General features: G+C 46.7%; 1 protein-coding gene across 1 annotated transcript in view; it reads left to right on the top strand.

The window, feature by feature from the left end:
• Positions 7664-16601, top strand: part of NAPB (NSF attachment protein beta) — a 35294-nt gene continuing 26356 nt past the window's right edge. The window contains exon 1 of the mRNA XM_018057280.1: positions 7664-7853. Within this exon, the coding sequence (XP_017912769.1) occupies positions 7756-7853 (98 nt within the window). The 5' untranslated portion in view covers positions 7664-7755. The remainder of the gene's footprint in view (positions 7854-16601) is intronic.

The raw sequence follows: 16601 nt of genomic DNA, 5'->3' as shown, positions 1-16601 counted from the left end.
AGGGTGGAGACAATGAAGGGAGGAACCTGTTCTCAAGCCAGGCAGGAACACCCTCCTCCATGATTCTGCCATGACTCTGAACACACACGCCCATGGCCCGTTGGACCCTAAGTGTCCTGGAACCTAGACCACTCTCCAGTGTGAAAGTCTTACTATACTTGGCAGGGTGTCCTCCCAGACCCCATGGCTTCATGATTTGTCCAGCTCAGGGAGGCGGCAACCTCAACAATACTTGAGCCCGGATGGCAGGTGTGCAATCATGAAACAGATACAGAAGGATTCTGAGTGAGGTAATAGAGTGCTTGGGTCTGGACCAGCTCAGCCCGCCCCAGATGTCTAGATGTACAGCCACCCTGGATACACCACCAGTCTGTGGACCTGGGAAGGGGAAGGTGATATCCAAGGGCTGTGTTAGGAAACCCACAAACATACCAAATAGTTTTGCTTAAGAAATGTGGGCTGATTATATGCATGGAATAAGGGGAGAATAGGGGCCCTGGTCAAATGCCAGGAAAAGGAAAATGAGAATGAGCATATCCAAGGAAAAGGAGGAAGTGGGAAGAAGGAGGAGGCCTCATCAAGTCTATGCCTAAGGGGAAAAAAAGAGCCTTGGTCACATCTGTGAAATGAGGAAGTAGCAGTGCTCTAGTTCTTTCCAAGAGTAAGGATGAAACAGGGCAAATCGTGGACCAACGGGAACACAGCATCCTGGTCCTGTCCACGGAAAGTGAGGAACAGGGACTGGACGACATCCCTGGGGCAAGACGAGTCAGGCAGCAGTGTTCCATCCACAAATCAGAGGGCTGAGATGGGTTGTTTCCACAGTTGAGGGAGAAGTTGAGGGCTTAGTCATGTCCATGTGATAAGTGGAAAGCAGAGGAGGTCCTGTCCATGGTAAAAGGGGAAACCAGGGCTTGGTGAAGACCATGGAACAGGGGGGAAGGTGGAACATGCTGCCGGGAAAAGAAACAACTTACTGTCCATAAAATAAGGGCAAATGGGGGCTCATCATGTCCATGAAACATGGTACAACTAGCAGAAGAAAAACACTCATAAAACTCACAGAAAGGGAAAGCCTGAGGCCCAATTGCTGTGTGTGGTTATGGGACAGTTGGGTGAAAACAGGAAATATACGGCCGTGGCAGGGGAGTAAGGGGGATCTGAAGCCTGGGCAAGTCCATAAGGTCAGAGGAAGGGGCCTGATCACATCCAGTGACAGAGCCTGAATAGACCATGCTGGGCAAAACCACTGCTCATCACGCTATGGTCTGACTGGACACCTGAGGTGGGGGTGCCTTTGATTCCCGAAGCGGAGCAGGTCCTGGGGCAGGGGGAGTTACGTGGCTGGTGAGAGCCGAAGCCCCAGGGTGTCCGGCAGGTTCCAGGACAGGCTGTTCGGGAGCAGGCAGGCAGGTAGAGAGCACTCCCGCCTGGCCAGGCTGGGTGCAGACATCCCATGGGTCAGCTGTTGGTCTGATCTCACCATGGGGCCTGGGCCACTGTGAGAGGGACACCACCCAGCAGGAGCCGAGTGTCAAGGTGGGGAGGCCTCGCCACTGTTGCTTGGCTGAGCTTCACCTTCTGAGTATGTAAAGTCAGTGTCATAGTAAAACAGCCTGTGGATGTTGAATCATAAAAGGTACAGAAGTGCTGGCACAGCGCCTGGGGCTGTTTGCACAAGAAGGAGCTGAGGCAGGTGGAACGGCCCTGGGCTGCCGGCCATTCCTTCCCTCCATCCCTCTGGAACGACTGGCCTGGGGCTGGGACATGGGTCATGGTGTTGCACTCTCCTAGCGACCTGCTTGCTCCTGAGCCTCCCCTCCTCACTTTAGGGGAACAAATGAAGCCCTCCAAACAATAGGCTGGCCCCCTCTGGGTTCTGCTTTCCACCATCTTCTTGTTTGGTTTGTGTTTGACAAGCTCCTCCTTGTCCTCTGAACAATCCTGCTCTGGCCTGGCTGCTGACCTGGATAGAATCCAGGCAGGAAGCCAATCGATTTGTGGTTCATCCTACTGCCAGAAGCCCTTCAAAGCAAGCCCAGCAAGGAGCAGCCCGGGCTGGATGAATGCCTGTCCAGAACGCTCCCAATGGAGGCTATAGAAGGCACTGCCGGCCGCCAGCAGCTGCCCTGGTCCCTGGGCTTAGGCAGAAGGATGTGGCTGACCCTGGCCAGAGGCTTGCTGGTCCCCTATGTGCAGGCCAGCATCAGACTGCCAGCGGTGGCAAGGCACCACCCTGAAAGGCCCAAGGGACGTTTGCTCTTTCCAGACTAAGACACCTAAGAAACCATGGGGCTCAGGAGGTCAGAGGTCACAGGGCCAGGCATTTTGTCTCCATGGGACTTCTGCCTGGGGTGGTGGGTTTTTCACATGCCATTGTCCTCACGCAAGCCTTCTACAGATGGTGTCCATAATCCTGTGATGTTGGTTTATCAGCTTCTAAGCAGGCTATAGTGAAGGATAAGGAAGCGTGCTGCAGTTCACGGAGTCATTTGTAAAAGAATGAAACTAGAACACTTTCTAACACCATACACAAAAATAAACTCAAAATGGATTAAAGATCTAAACGTAAGACCAGAAACTATAAAACTCCTAGAGGAGAATATAGGCAAAACACTCTCCAACATAAATCACAGCAGGGTCCTCTATGACCCACCTCCCAAAATACTGGAAATAAAAGCAAAAATAAACAAATGGGATCTAATTAAAATTAAAAGCTTCTGCACAACAAAGGAAACTATAAGCAAGGTGAAAAGACAGCCTTCAGAATGGGAGAAAATAATAGCAAATGAAGCAACTGACAAACAACTAATCTCAAAAATATACAAGCAACTCCTGCAGCTCAATTCCAGAAAAATAAACGACCCAATCAAAAAATGGGCCAAAGAACTAAATAGACATTTCTCCAAAAAAGACATACAGATGGCTAACAAACATATGAAAAGATTTTCAACATCACTCATTATCAGAGAAATGCAAATCAAAACCACAATGAGGTACCATTTCATGCCAGTCAGAATGGCTGTGATCCAAAAGTCTACAAGCAATAAATGCTGGAAAGGGTGTGGAGAAAAGGGAACCCTCTTACAGTGTTAGTGGGAATGCAAACTAGTACAGCCACTATGGAGAACAGTGTGGAGATTCCTTAAAAAAACTGAAAGTAGAACTGCCTTATGACTCAGCAATCCCACTGCTGGGCATACACACCGAGGAAACCAGAATTGAAAGAGACATGTGTACCCCACTGTTCATCGCAGCACTATTTATAATAGCCAGGACATGGAAGCAACCTAGATGTCCATCAGCAGATGAATGGATAAGAAAGCTGTGGCACATATACACAATGGAGTATTACTCAGCCATCAAAAAGAATACATTTGAAAGTTCTAATGAGGTGGATGAAACTGGAGCCTATATACAGAGTGAAGACTCTGGCATTGAAACATGTATAATATCATATAAGAAACGAATTGCCAGTCCAGGTTTGATGCAGGATACAGGATGCTTGGGGCTGGTGCACTGGGATTACCCAGAGGAATGGTACGGGGAGGGAGGTGGGAGGGGGGTTGAGGATGGGAAACACATGTACACCCGTGGCGGATTCATATTGATGTATGGCAAAACCAATACAATATTGTAAAGTAATTAGCCTCCAATTAAAATAAATTTAAATTAAAAAAAAAAGAGTAGGACATGACTTAGCGACTGAACACCACCAACAAAGCAGGCTATGTCACTTAAACAGTGGTCAAGACCCATCCTGAAAACAAAGAAAGGGGACCCAGGCCCTGAAGGCCACTGGCGGCCATTAACTGGTTTCCTGTGAACATACCTCCATTCTCTCCAGGCAAACAGCAGCAAAAGCTGAAGAGGATCCAGACCTTGCTGCTGTAACCTTCAAGTCTTCAAGTTCTTTGCCCGTGTTTTCTATTTGGTTGTCAGTGTTCCACTGATTTGTAATTTCTTTATCCTTAATAATAATGATTTGCGGGTAGGTGTGCTGCAAATATCCTTTCCTGGGTTGTGGTTTCTTCTTTCTGTTTGAGCTATGCTAAGTTGGTAAAAATACATCTTTACTGTTAATGATGTGTGTGTGTGTGTGTTAGTCGCTCAAGTCTTGTCCGACTCTTTGTGACCCCACAGAATGTAGCCAGCCATGCTTCTCTGTCCATGGGACTCTCCAGTAAAGAATACTGGAATGGATTGCCATTCCCTTCTCCAGAGGGTCTTCCCGTCCCAGGGATCGAACCCTGGTCTCCTGCATTGCAGGCATATTCTTTCCTGTTTGAGCTATAGAGGTCCTTAATGGAGTGAATGTATCAATTTTTTCTCTTACAGTTTGCAGTTCTGATGTCTATTTAGGAAATTAAGGTCATAAAGCTATTTTCCTGTATTTTCACTTAAAACTTCTTAAAGTTTTAAAGTTCAGCATTTCATATTTATGTTCATAACTATCAAGATTTTCTTTTTTTGCATGGTGTGTTTACTAATGTTTGTTTAGAATTTTTGTATCCATGTTCATAAGTGAGACTGGCTCCAAATTGTCCTTTCTCACACTGACCTTTTCTGTTCTGGGTTTTAAGGTTATATGGGCTTCAGACAACGACCCGGGGAGCATGTCTATCTGGGTCCCTGCAGGACACACTAGCAAAAGGAGGGCTTACTTATGGGGGTACCTGAAGTGCTGTGGGCAAAGGAACCCAGGGCACAGGACTGTCATTTCCTGCAGGATGAAGGGAGCCTCAGATGGGCACCTGACCAGGAGACCAAGGAAAACTGCCATGATGTTTCTTACCTTCTGCCCTCCACCTCTGGCTGGGCATCTTTTGGCCAAACACAACAGGAAGTCAGAGGTCATGGCCCCATGGATGCAGTCCGTACAGGTCAGAACCACAGAGCAGACAGCACCAGGAGGTGGCTGGTGAGTGGGGCTGGGGGTAAGGTGGTCTGACATGGAGAGATTTCCCTGCTTTCATTCTCGGGAAGAGTTGATAGATTATTTTTATTTTTTTTTGTCCATTTCTTTTGGGGAATGGGAAGAGAGATTCCCTGATTTGACTTCATTGTCAACCAGACACCCTCCCAAAGTGGTCGAGTTTCACCATTAGAGGTAGTTCTGTAAAGTCAGTAGAGATCCTGAATTAACAAAGACTGAACCATCATCCTGCCCCACCTTTCAACCCCCAGGTAAATGCAGGTTTGCTTCCCGTGTTGGTCACCCATCAGTATGTAACCTTCTTGCACACAACATATTTCATTTGATTTGACATCTCAGTGACTTGTTAACATGGACTCACAGCCCACAGCCCCACAACTCATGCCTGAATGAAGCTCATCCAACACACGTGTTTTCTCTGGAGGGCACAGTCCAGCCTTCTCCCTTGAAGACACTAGACAGCACTTCAGCGTGGTGCTTGGGGGACAGTTTAAATAGTGAAATCACCAACAGGAAGTACAAAGTGGGGAAAACATGGCACTAAATAGACGACGAGAAGTACATTGATTTGTAACGAGAGCAGCATGGTCTTGTCCTCATGAGCGTCAGGCATGCCAAGGTCTCCTGCTCTGCCCAGGTCCACAAACGACCGCAAAAGTACCCTGGAATTGATTTGGTTACAAAGAGATGTTAAGGAGTAGGCACAGCAGCAAGTATGGAATCCGGGGCAACAGGCATCACACGTTTCCTGATCCTGTCACCTGTGCAGAGCATGGAGGGGAAGAGACTCCACACCCTAGAGCAGCCAGGTCCACGTGACTGCTTCTGGGAAAGACTTTCTTGTATCTTGGGATGGACTTGAGTATTTTGGTAACAGCCAAATGTGACAAAACTCAAATATGCCACAATGGTGAACTGATATGTTACACTCGATGCATGAACTGGATGCTCTAGAATGGTAGTGTTCTTTCTTCTTTGATAGGCATATAGTTGTTCTAACAATGTTGTGTCAGTTTCTGCTGTACAACAAAGTGAATGAGCTAGCTGTATACATATATGCCCTCCCTCGTGGGCCTCCCTCCCACCCTCTGCCTCCCATCCATCTAGGCCGTCATAGAGCCCCAAGCTGAGCTCCTTGTGTTATACAGCAGCTTCCTGCTCCCTGTTTTACACACAGCAGTGCACGTACATCAATCCCACTCTCACAGTTCATCCCACTCCTCACCATTCCATGTCTACCAGTCAATTTCCTACGTGTTTCTTAAACACATACTTCCTAGTCTCCAGCTTCAGAAGATGCCGACACAGAGAGCTAGGGGGTTAGGGATCGGTATTTCTTGAACATCCTTTGGGAACTGCTTTAATCAACACGCTGATGCTGCCCTTGGAGCTTCTGGGTTGGTCCCACCACCAAATCCACAGAGGCTGCTCTGCTTCTCAGATGCTCATGCCCACTTTTTGCAGTTTTTCTCTTTACTCCACATTGAGTATTGCCTCTAATTTCCTGCCTCCTCCTTTCCCAATCCTGCTCCAAATTAGTTTTTTGAAGTCAAAATAATGGATGTAGTTAAAATAAATAAACTCCACCTGAGAATCTAAGGCTTCCTTCTGCCTCTGAAGTGCCTGCACTGTAGGAACTGTGACATGCTTTAGTGACCTTTCTTTCTAGGAGTTTGACCCCATTTGCCTTGCTCTGTCAAGACAGGCTTCATTTTCTTAGATGTATTTTGTGTGTCAGTGCCCACAGTGTATGTATTAATAGTTTGAAGCTGTCACAAGTTCTCCTTTGGTAGTGACTTTCATAATCGCATCACTATCTTTGCTTTAGTATTCCCAAATATAAACGGTCTAGACTTTGCATTACAGAATAACTCCCTCTGGGACAAGCCGGGAAATCACTGGCACAGGAGAGCGTCTGTCTATGAATACTTCTCCTAGGAGAATAGACGTCGTCCTGGCAGGCAGAACTGTGTCCTAAGAAATCCACTGCACACTGTGGCCAGCATTATGTCAAGAATAAGAGAGCTCAATGGCTCGCGTCCATTGAAAAGAATTCAGTCAATAGAGGATTATGCACAGATCCTATATATGGAAGTCTTTGGTAACCAGGGAAGAAGACAGACATTTACATGGAGACCGAAAACCAACTGTGAATTTGTCTCGGGGCAAATGCTTCCTTCTTAACTGTCTGGCTCTTCAGATAAACTGGGTCCTCCCTGGAGCTGAGCGGTGGGCGCGTGACCCTCGCAGGGTTAGGGCCCGTTTCCCGTGGCCGCCCTGCATCGCTCGCGGAGTTCGCGTGCGGTTGAGGTTTCCTGCGGGCACCCGCCGTGTCCTCGCCCGCTCCGTTATCCCGCGCCCCCGGACCAACCCCTGGCCACGGTCGGTCGTCCTGGGCAAGGACTCCTGATGCAACGGGATGCTGCTGTTTCAGGCCGTCTTCCCTGGAAACCGCGGGCCCTTTTCTATCTCCCGCATCTTTAAAGGCCAAAAGCTCTCCTGGTCCGTAGGTCCTATGGAGAAAGTCAGGCACCCGCCTCCAGGTTCCAGCTGCCGGCCGGCTCTGCGCCCTTCAGGAAACGAGAGGGGACGTCTCGCAGGCTCCCGCGGACCGAACGTGGACTACAACTCCCGATAGGCCGCGCGCCGCGCCTCTGCGCCCGGCCGCTGCGAGAGGACGGCCGTGGCACCGCCTGGACTACAACTCCCGAGAGGCCGCGCGCCGCGCCTCTGCGCCCGGCCGCTGCGAGAGGACTGGGAGGTGCGGGCGGCGCGTCCGGCCTGCTGAGGAGGTTGTGGCGGGGAGTGAGGCTGGCGACATGGACAACGCGGGGAAGGAGAGAGAGGCAGTGCAGCTGATGGCCGAGGCCGAGAAGCGAGTCAAGGCCTCCCACTCCTTCCTCCGAGGGCTGTTTGGGTGAGCGCCGGACCGCACGTGCCCCGGGGAGGGTTTCCGTCCCTGCCCGGGGGCCCCCAGAGCGCCCCGGGGGCCCTCTAATCCCCACACACCCTCCAGAAATTCCCCTAGGTCTCCTCGGCGTCCCCTGGGGTCCCCAGGATGCCGCAGGGCCCCCACGCCCTCCAGGGATACCCTAGGATCCCCAAAGTCTCCCACCTTGCCTCCAGGGACTCCCTGGAATCCCCGGAGCACCCCCACGCCCTCCAGGGATCCTCTAGGATCCCCGAAGCCCCCACACCCTTCCAGGGATGGCCCTAGGACCCTCGGAGGGCCCTCGGAGACCCCTACCTTGCCTCCAGGGACCCCTTAGAATCCCTGGAGCCCCCCACCTTGCTGCCAGGGACCCCTAGAATCCCCGGAGCCCCCCACCTTGCTGCCAGGGACCCCTAGAATCCCCGGAGCCCCCCACCTTGCTTCCAGGGACCCCCTAGAATCCCCGGAATCTCCCACCTTGCCTCCAGGGACCCCCTAGAATCTCCGGAGCCCCACGCGCCCACTAGAACCCTTCAGGACGACCCCAGGGCCCCCTACATGCCCTTCCGAGATCTTCTAGGCCCCTCGGAGGGGGCCCACCCACGCCCCCCCCCGCCCCACCCCCCGCACGGGTGGCGGGTCCCGGGTCCCACTGGCCGAGCACGAGTGTGCGTGACGCCGCGGCGGCCACACAGGTTTGTTCTTTCGCCTGGAGTCGGCCCGCCCCTCTCTGGAGTCCCGCGTGGGCGTGAAGCTCAGGGGAGAGGCGGGCCCCAGACCCCTGATCGGGCGCCCGGCCCGCAGTCCGCCGCCCTGTGCCCGCGCGCCTTGCGCCAAGCGCACTGGTAATAGCCGTGGGGTGAGTGAGGACGTGCTCTCAACCCGGTGCCATTGCTTCGCCAGAAATTGTTGTGATAGCCAGGGTCTCCGGTTGGCTTAGGGATAACGCAGCTCCTCGAAGTCTGCGTCTCTTGGAAATCCCGTTCAATTCCTGTAATTCTTCTGCCCCCTCCTAGGGAAGGTCTTAAATTCGGACTTCCCAAAAAGCAGAGCCTGCACTGACGTTTCTTGGAAGAATTCTGGCTGGTTGAGTAGGTGAATGATTCAGCTGTTTAGGATGAGGGAGGCAGAAAATTCCTGGTGGTTTTCCGTATTTTCTTATGAAAGCGAAAGACCCTTGGCCAACACCCAGAGCATTTGCAAATTCAGTTTGGAATCTCCTTGTTTTGTCACCTTCGTTGTTTGAGTTGTGATATTTTACCAGTGTTGATAATCTCCAGGAAGCTTAAAAGCAGGTTTTATGCAGGGCGCGTAATATAGGATGCAAAGATGCAGGAAGGTAACGGTTCCTGCCTCAAGAACCTCTCTAGTCATTTATCCCTGCTGCTGCTAAGTCGCTTCAGTCGTGTCCGACTCTGAGCGACCCCATAGACGGCAGCCCACCAGGCTTCCCCCTCCCTGGGATTCTCCAGGCAAGAACACTGGAGTGGGTTGCCATTTCCTTCTCCAATGCATGAAAGTGAAAAGTGAAAGTGAAGTCACTCAGTTGTGCTCCACTCTTAGTGACTCCATGGACTGCAGCCTACCAGGCTCCTCCATCCATGGGATTTTCCAGGCAGGAGTATAGGTGTGGGTTGCCATTGCCTTCTCTAAGGCATTTATCCCTGGTGGTTTCTAAATTTATCATATGATGTGTGGTTTAGAGTATAGCCATGAATCACAAATTTGTACTCCTTTAAACGTTACGACAGTACTATAAGGAACCCTGTCTTATACCTGACCTTAACACCAAGCAGTAACTCCTTTCTCTGGTTCACAAAACAATTACAGTTTATTCCAGTAAAATTTAATGTCCTAGCACCTCGAGCTGGGAGGTGATCTTAATGGCACAGCATTTCCAGTGTGGATTCGCATCCCTGGAAGAGAATCTAATCGGCAGAGGAAAAAGCGCCTGACAGCACTTGATGATTCTCAGAGGGATGCTCGTCTGGCTCCTTTCGATGAAGAGGTGTTGGTTGTGCTTCTTGTGAAATCTGACCACATCTTGAACCAGTAATCCTAAAAGGATTTTAGAAATGTGTTTTGTCTTTAGAGAAACGTCTTTTTTTTTTCTTTCTTCTTGACTGTTGATCATCTGTTTCGTTGTGGAGCATTGTAGGAAGACTTCATCCTCAGCATTCAGCCTCAGTTTTCACGGAAGTCATTGCGTCTTAGGACTGACGTAGATCCAGCAGGTCGGTGTACTGTCCTTGCTCTGGGACCAGGGGCAAGTTCCTTAGCCTCTCCATGCCTCAGTTTTCTGTGCTGTAAGATGAGTGTAAGAGAAGTGAGTGAAGGTTCCAAGAATATATGCTTGTAAAATGTTTAGTCTTAAAGATGAGGATTATTAGCATCTTCATCAGAATGATCAGGCCCTGTTATTTATCAAGGAAACAGAGAACCAAACAGATGAAGTTGACTTTGCCAGGATTTCAGAGTCAGAGACTTTTTGGAATTGCATCCTTGGGCTTTTAATGAAGTAAAATATCAATATTTGAAAGAGCTTTGCACCACATAAGGGTTATTTATACTGTGGAGTACTGTGGTTTTAGTAATGCTTGTCTCTGGAAAAGCTTGGGGAAGAAGGGTACTCAGAGTTCTTTGAGCTTTAATAGCGTTACATAATTCTTTGAAGCCAACAGCTAGATTTTCTGTCAGTGACAGTGGGAAGACAGATTCTGTGTCAGTTTTAGGTGTTCAGAATCTTACTTTACGTTGGGCATCACTTGCACCTGTCTTCAGCTTTCTGGGCTGGGATACCTGTGTTAATCCTCTCTGCCCTAGCTCCCTTAGCCAGAGAATTTTTCCTGGCTTTAAACCACAGTGCAGTCCATCTGCATGTCTGATTCCTAAGTTAACAGCACATACCCACGTATTGGTGTCACTGAGCCCACCTGTGTAAGAGCTGACAGCACTTTACTGGGGGCAGGTGATGCTGTTTGGGGCACTGGAGGCTGTTACAGGCGCTCAACCTACTTTACTGCAAATGTTTCACGCCTGGGGCTGGTTAACCCAACTGCAGATTAAAACCTGTGTAAGAGTGGATCCCCTTTGCTCAGTGTCGACCCACACACTGTGCTAGTTTTGTGGCAATGCAGCCTTCTCACTGCTCTTCTGTGGCTCTTCCTTTTTTGTTGCTTTCAGTAAAATTAGCTGAAAATATGAAGAAGTCAGTCATACATTCTTCTGTACGTAAGGCACAAGTTCAGGCTCACCCGTGAGATGTCTGTGTTCCTTGCTGGTCTTTCCCACATTCCCCTGCAGGAAAGGACCTGCTGAGCCATCACAAGAAACTGCTGTCATGATGGTCAGTCTTTCTGCTTGACTGACAGATAACAGTGATGTGTTCTTGGAGTCGTGGAATTCAATTAAAACTTAACTCCTTCCCTGGCTTAGCTTAGTGTAGCAAAATTGCCACTGAAAGGGCTGTGCTTTGATTTTGTTTCCAAAGATGAGCTATTGAATTTTGTAGTCAACATCAAATTTTAGTTTACCATCTTAATGAACTGATGATCAGCCGACCTAGATCTGACAGCAAGATGGCTTAGCATTTCTACAGCCTGTACTGTATCTGCCATCCTGTTATAGGAGACCACAGTGGGGAACACTGCCTGTGGAAGAGAGTGGCTTAAGATTGACTGTGGGAGCAGGTTCTGGGTGGTTAACCCTATCTTCCCATGCTCTTGAATGTTCCCCAGGCTCAAAGCTTGTAAAGAGCTATAAATCTGGCCGTGTCAAAGTAAATTTAATGAAAGGCCATATAGGGTTGTGTGCATCCTCAGTCATGTCTGACTCTTTATGATCTCCTGGACTGCAGCCCACCAGGCTCCTCCGTCCATGGGATTTTCCAGGCAAGAGTACTGGAGTGGGGTGCCATTGCCTTCTCCGCTGCGCCATCTGGGAAGCCTCTTATAGGTTTGCTCAGAAATAACTGAATCTATATTTCTTAGCTACTTGTGAAAATTGGGAGTATTTCTTAAGCATTGTGGGTCATTAATTCTCAGTATTTTTCACTCAGCTTTATTTTGGCAAAGACTGTGTTTAAATTTTGCCAAATTATGATGGGGACATATGATGGCAGTTGTAAAGCGTTTAGGTCCACCTCAGTTACAGTAGATATTCAGATGCAGATTGAATTAAAAAAAAAAACTTATTATTAAGCTCAGATTTAGAGACAGGTGGTATAGTGTAAGAAATATATATATTTAATACATTTTTATGTAATAATAGAATAACCTGTTATGTATTATATAATGTATATGTGAGCCATAATAATATGTACACACACGCTGTGTGTGTGTATGTGTGTATATATATGTAAGAAGACCAAATACAGATTCTAGTTTACTGGCTTGGTGACCCTGGCCAAGCAAATCGTACTCAGAGATTCTGTTTTTTTTTAGCTTTCGCATGGGCAGAGGGAAAGAATTTACTTGTCAGAGCTGTAAGGATTGAATGAGGTGCTGCGCAGAGCTGTATTATAATCATTTGGTTTTTTGATTTTTAATGTCAAGTTATTTCATACATCAAATGATAATCATGATTGGCCTTTTTCTGTTTGCATTTTTGCAGTGTTCCCCATATTCTTTAGTTCCTGTGAGCCCTGTGAGGTGCAGAGTCCTTTACCAGTGGTAAGGAGGACCAGGACTGTGGTGGCCTGCGGCTCCTGGGTGTAAGGGCCTGGAGGTCTACCTTGTTTGCTGGCTGTGGCCCAGCACCTCCCTGGGCCTTCAGGGGACTCCAGTGAATGCCTTACACATGCTGATTTGTTTTCTTGTGCTCTTTTGTTTAGTTTGAAGAACAAAGGTAACAAAATGAAGGGGAGTCCATGTTTCTTTCTTCTGTGTTTCCTTCAGTACCTGTTAGTTGTAAATGTAGCAGCTACATATGGTAGGAAATGGCAAGGAGCACAGAACAGTTTCAGTTGAAAAGTAGAGTTTTCCCTGAATCCTCATGCTCCTAAATCTTAATCAGCAGAGGTAATTGTTTTTAACTTTCCTTTTGATTCTTCTGATGGTTGCTACCATGATTCTAAATAATTTGAGAATACTTCTGCTACCTTACTAATTTTAGATACTGTTTGTTGGTTGTGCTGAAAGTGAAGAAGGTAGTATGGCTTCCATGACAGTGCATCTTCACCTGATTTTCATGATTCCTCAATCTCTAAATACTATCTTTTATATGTAAATAGCATTTAAACTTTATATAATTCTACTTTAGACTTTTTTCAGATATTTCCCTGTATCTGTGAGTTATAGAGTGACCGTGAAGGTAGTGCTCAAACTGGGATATTTTTGAGATGCCAAGATGAGTATAAACCAGGAGTGTCCCTGCAACCAGGACAGAGGATCATCCTAGTTATAGGAGACTTTATAACTCATTTTTATGCTTTCATTTTGAGTTCATTTGATTAGCGTATAAAATCAGCAAGACTTTTGTATCTTAAGAATTTTTGGTGAGTGATACGTAGGAGTTCACAGTAAGGAGATTTTGTAAGCAGAATTTCAGAATGTTAATCGTGTCTATTTGAATATTAATAGAACTTATCTTAGGAATGTTAATTAAAATCTAACAAGTTAATAGATCAGTACTTTATTGGATTAAAATACATGTTTTTCACAGTAAGGAGGTATCTGCTAATTCTTGTTTTAATGGGTGTTTTCATTATGGATTGAATGAAGGACTTATATTTTAAGGCCTTTTCAATAACTGTGAGGTAAGCATGACTTTTTTCCTTTAGTTATTAGTACGTTAACCAAGGAATATCCTCATACTGAACTGTCCTGGCATCCCTTGAATAACCCCCTGAATTATAATGTATGAATTTTATAATGGACAGTTGGATACTGTTTTAAATTATTTTATTTCAAGTTCTTTTATTTGCAGTGTGTGTATAGTCTTTTTCAGATTGAAGCACTGATGTCACAGGGGCCTCATAAAAACAATTTGTAAGTTTTTCTTTTTTTTTTTCCCCATGCTCTGGTCTCTGCATTTTTAAATCGAATCCTCTTGAGTGAAGTCATGTTGGGCTTTTTGGTGTTAATGTCCGTGATACTTTTCTTTTTTCCCCTGGAAATGTTTAAATGTTTAAACTTCCTATCTCTACTGAGGTCAGTTTTGGTAAATTGTATTTTTAAGGAAATTATTCGTTTCAACCATGAACATGATTGTACAGGTATCTCTTCCAGAGCCTGCTTTTCATTCTCTCGTGTATATGCCCCAAAATGAAATTGCTGGATTATGTAGTAATCCCATTTTTAATTTTTTGAGGAACTGCCATACTGGTGTCCGTGGCGGTTGTACCATTTTACATTCCTACCAACAATGCACACAGATTCTAATTTCTTTACATGCTTCCTTCCAGCACTTGGTATTTTATAAATAATGCCCATTCTAACAAGTCTGAGGTTATATCTCATTGTAGCTTTGATTTGCATTTCCCTAATTATTAATGATGTTGAGCATCTTTTCGTATGCCTATTGGCCATTCATATATGTTCTTTGGAGAAATGGCTATTCAAGTCCTTTGTCCTTTTTTTAAATTATTTTTTTATTGAAGGATAATTACTTTACAGAATTGTGCTGTTTTCTGTCAAACTTCAACATGAATCAGCCATAGGTATACATATATCCCCTCCCTTTTGAAACTCCCTCCCATCTCCCTTCCCATCCCACCCCTCTAGGTTGATACAGAGCCCCTGTTTGAATTTCCTGAGCTATACAGCAAATTCTCATTGGCTATCCGTTTTTGAATTGACTGTTTGTTTTTGTTATTGAGTTTTAGGAGTTTGCTATATATTCTTGATGTTAATCCCCTATCGGGTATGTGATTTGGGGATATTTTCTCCCATTCTGTATGTTGCCTTTCTACTCTCTGAATAGTGTCTGATGCACAGTTTTTTTTTTTTAATTTTCATGAAGTTCAGTTTGTCTGTTTTTTTTTTTTTTAACCTGTGCCTTTAGTGTCATATCCAAGATACTATTGGCAAATGTAGTGTCATGAAGCTTTTGCTCTGTTTTCTTTTAAGAGTTTTTGCTGTTTTAAGTGTCACATTTAGGTCCTTGATCCATTTTGAGTTTATTTTCACATAAGGCTATGCATAAGGCTGGAGCTTCCCTCATAGCTCAGTCAGTAAAGAATCTGCCTGCATAGTGGGAGATCTGGGTTTGATTCCTGGGTGGGGATTGTCCCCTGGAAAAGAAAATGGTAACCCACTACAGCACTCTTGCCTGGGAAATCCTGTGAACAGAGGTGCCTAGCAGGCTGCATACAGTCCATGCGGTGGCAAGAGTCAGACACGACTTAGCGACTACACCACCACCACCACCATACGTAAGGCTCCAGCTTCATCCTTTGGCAAATCAGTATTCGATTTTCCCAGCACAGTTTGTTGAAAAGACTGCCTCTTCCTTGTTGAATATTCTGATACCTTTGTTGAAAATCATTTGACCATAAATGCAAAGATTTGTTCATGGGCTTTCTATTCTAGTCCACTGGTCTGTGTGTCTGTCTTTATTGCCAGTACCACATTGTTTTGATTACTATAGCTTTGCAGTAAGTTTTGAAATCAGGAACTGTGAGCCCTCCAGTTGTGTTCTTTTTTCTCAAGATTATTTTGGCTTTCAGGATTCCTGTGATTTTTGCTTTATAAAGATGGCTGCCATGTTTGGGTGCCTAGATGTTCACAACCAGTATACTTTCATTTGAATTGTATTTAGTATTATGAAGTGAATTTCTCTATTTCATTTGATACTTTTGAGCCCAATTCTACCTCCTCTGATGCCAGGGTAGCAGTCTTTGCTTTCTTGTTGTTTGTGATTGCCTGTTCTAGGGCGTGTTAGTTAAGAGGATTATCTGATGCCTGTGGCCACGTGGCCTGTGCTGCCCGGCCCCAGGGAGAGGGCATCTCCCCTCCCTCATCCAGTCCGGGCACAGTGGCCAGGGCTGACTGGGAGGGGGGGAGTGGGAGCAGAAGCTGCCTGGGTCGTCTGTGCTTCTGTCACCAGAGGAGCATGCTATTGCCCTGTGAATCTTCTTTAGTACCTTCTGCCTGATTTCCTTGCTTGGGAATCTGGTGTTTTGTCTGCCCTGGGAAGCATGCATTACCTCCCTGTATGCCAGTCAGTGAATGTGCTCTACTTACCCCTCTATTCAGGGTGTGTGTGTGTCAGGGGGATTCCGGTATTTGTATAGGTCTCTCTCTGCTTACAGTAGGGTTATGTCCCCATAAACCCATTGTAAGTCGAAAATGTGTTTAACACACCTACCTGGCCTGCCAGAGCACTTCCATTAGCCTACAGCTGGGCGAAACAATCTAGCACAGAGCCTGTTTTATAGTAGAGGGTTGACTGTCTCATATAATTCATTGACTACAGTACTGAACGTGAAGGCAGAATGGGTGTCTGGTCCAGAGTGATTGTGAGTGTGTCAAGGAGCACGTGCCTGACTGCGAGCTCAGATGGTGCCCTTGCGAGGCCCGTCATGAGAGAGGGTCACTGCAGACCGCTCACCTGGGGAAGGGCCAACACTGGGAGTGTTCTTTCTCTTAAATTCACGTTACCTTCACAGCACCTTCTGTCCATACATTGGTGTGGTTTCCTTGATGGCTAGAATTTGGGGGCTGGGTTGGGGCTTGCTGCCACTCTAGTTCTGCCTCCCCTGTTTCCCAAAACCCTGAGTTTATTTCCAGCTCT

This window comes from Capra hircus, chromosome 13 (assembly GCF_001704415.2).
Source record: "Capra hircus breed San Clemente chromosome 13, ASM170441v1, whole genome shotgun sequence".
Taxonomy (NCBI): Eukaryota; Metazoa; Chordata; class Mammalia; order Artiodactyla; family Bovidae; genus Capra; species Capra hircus.
This window is presented reverse-complemented; position numbering and strand designations above follow the sequence as displayed.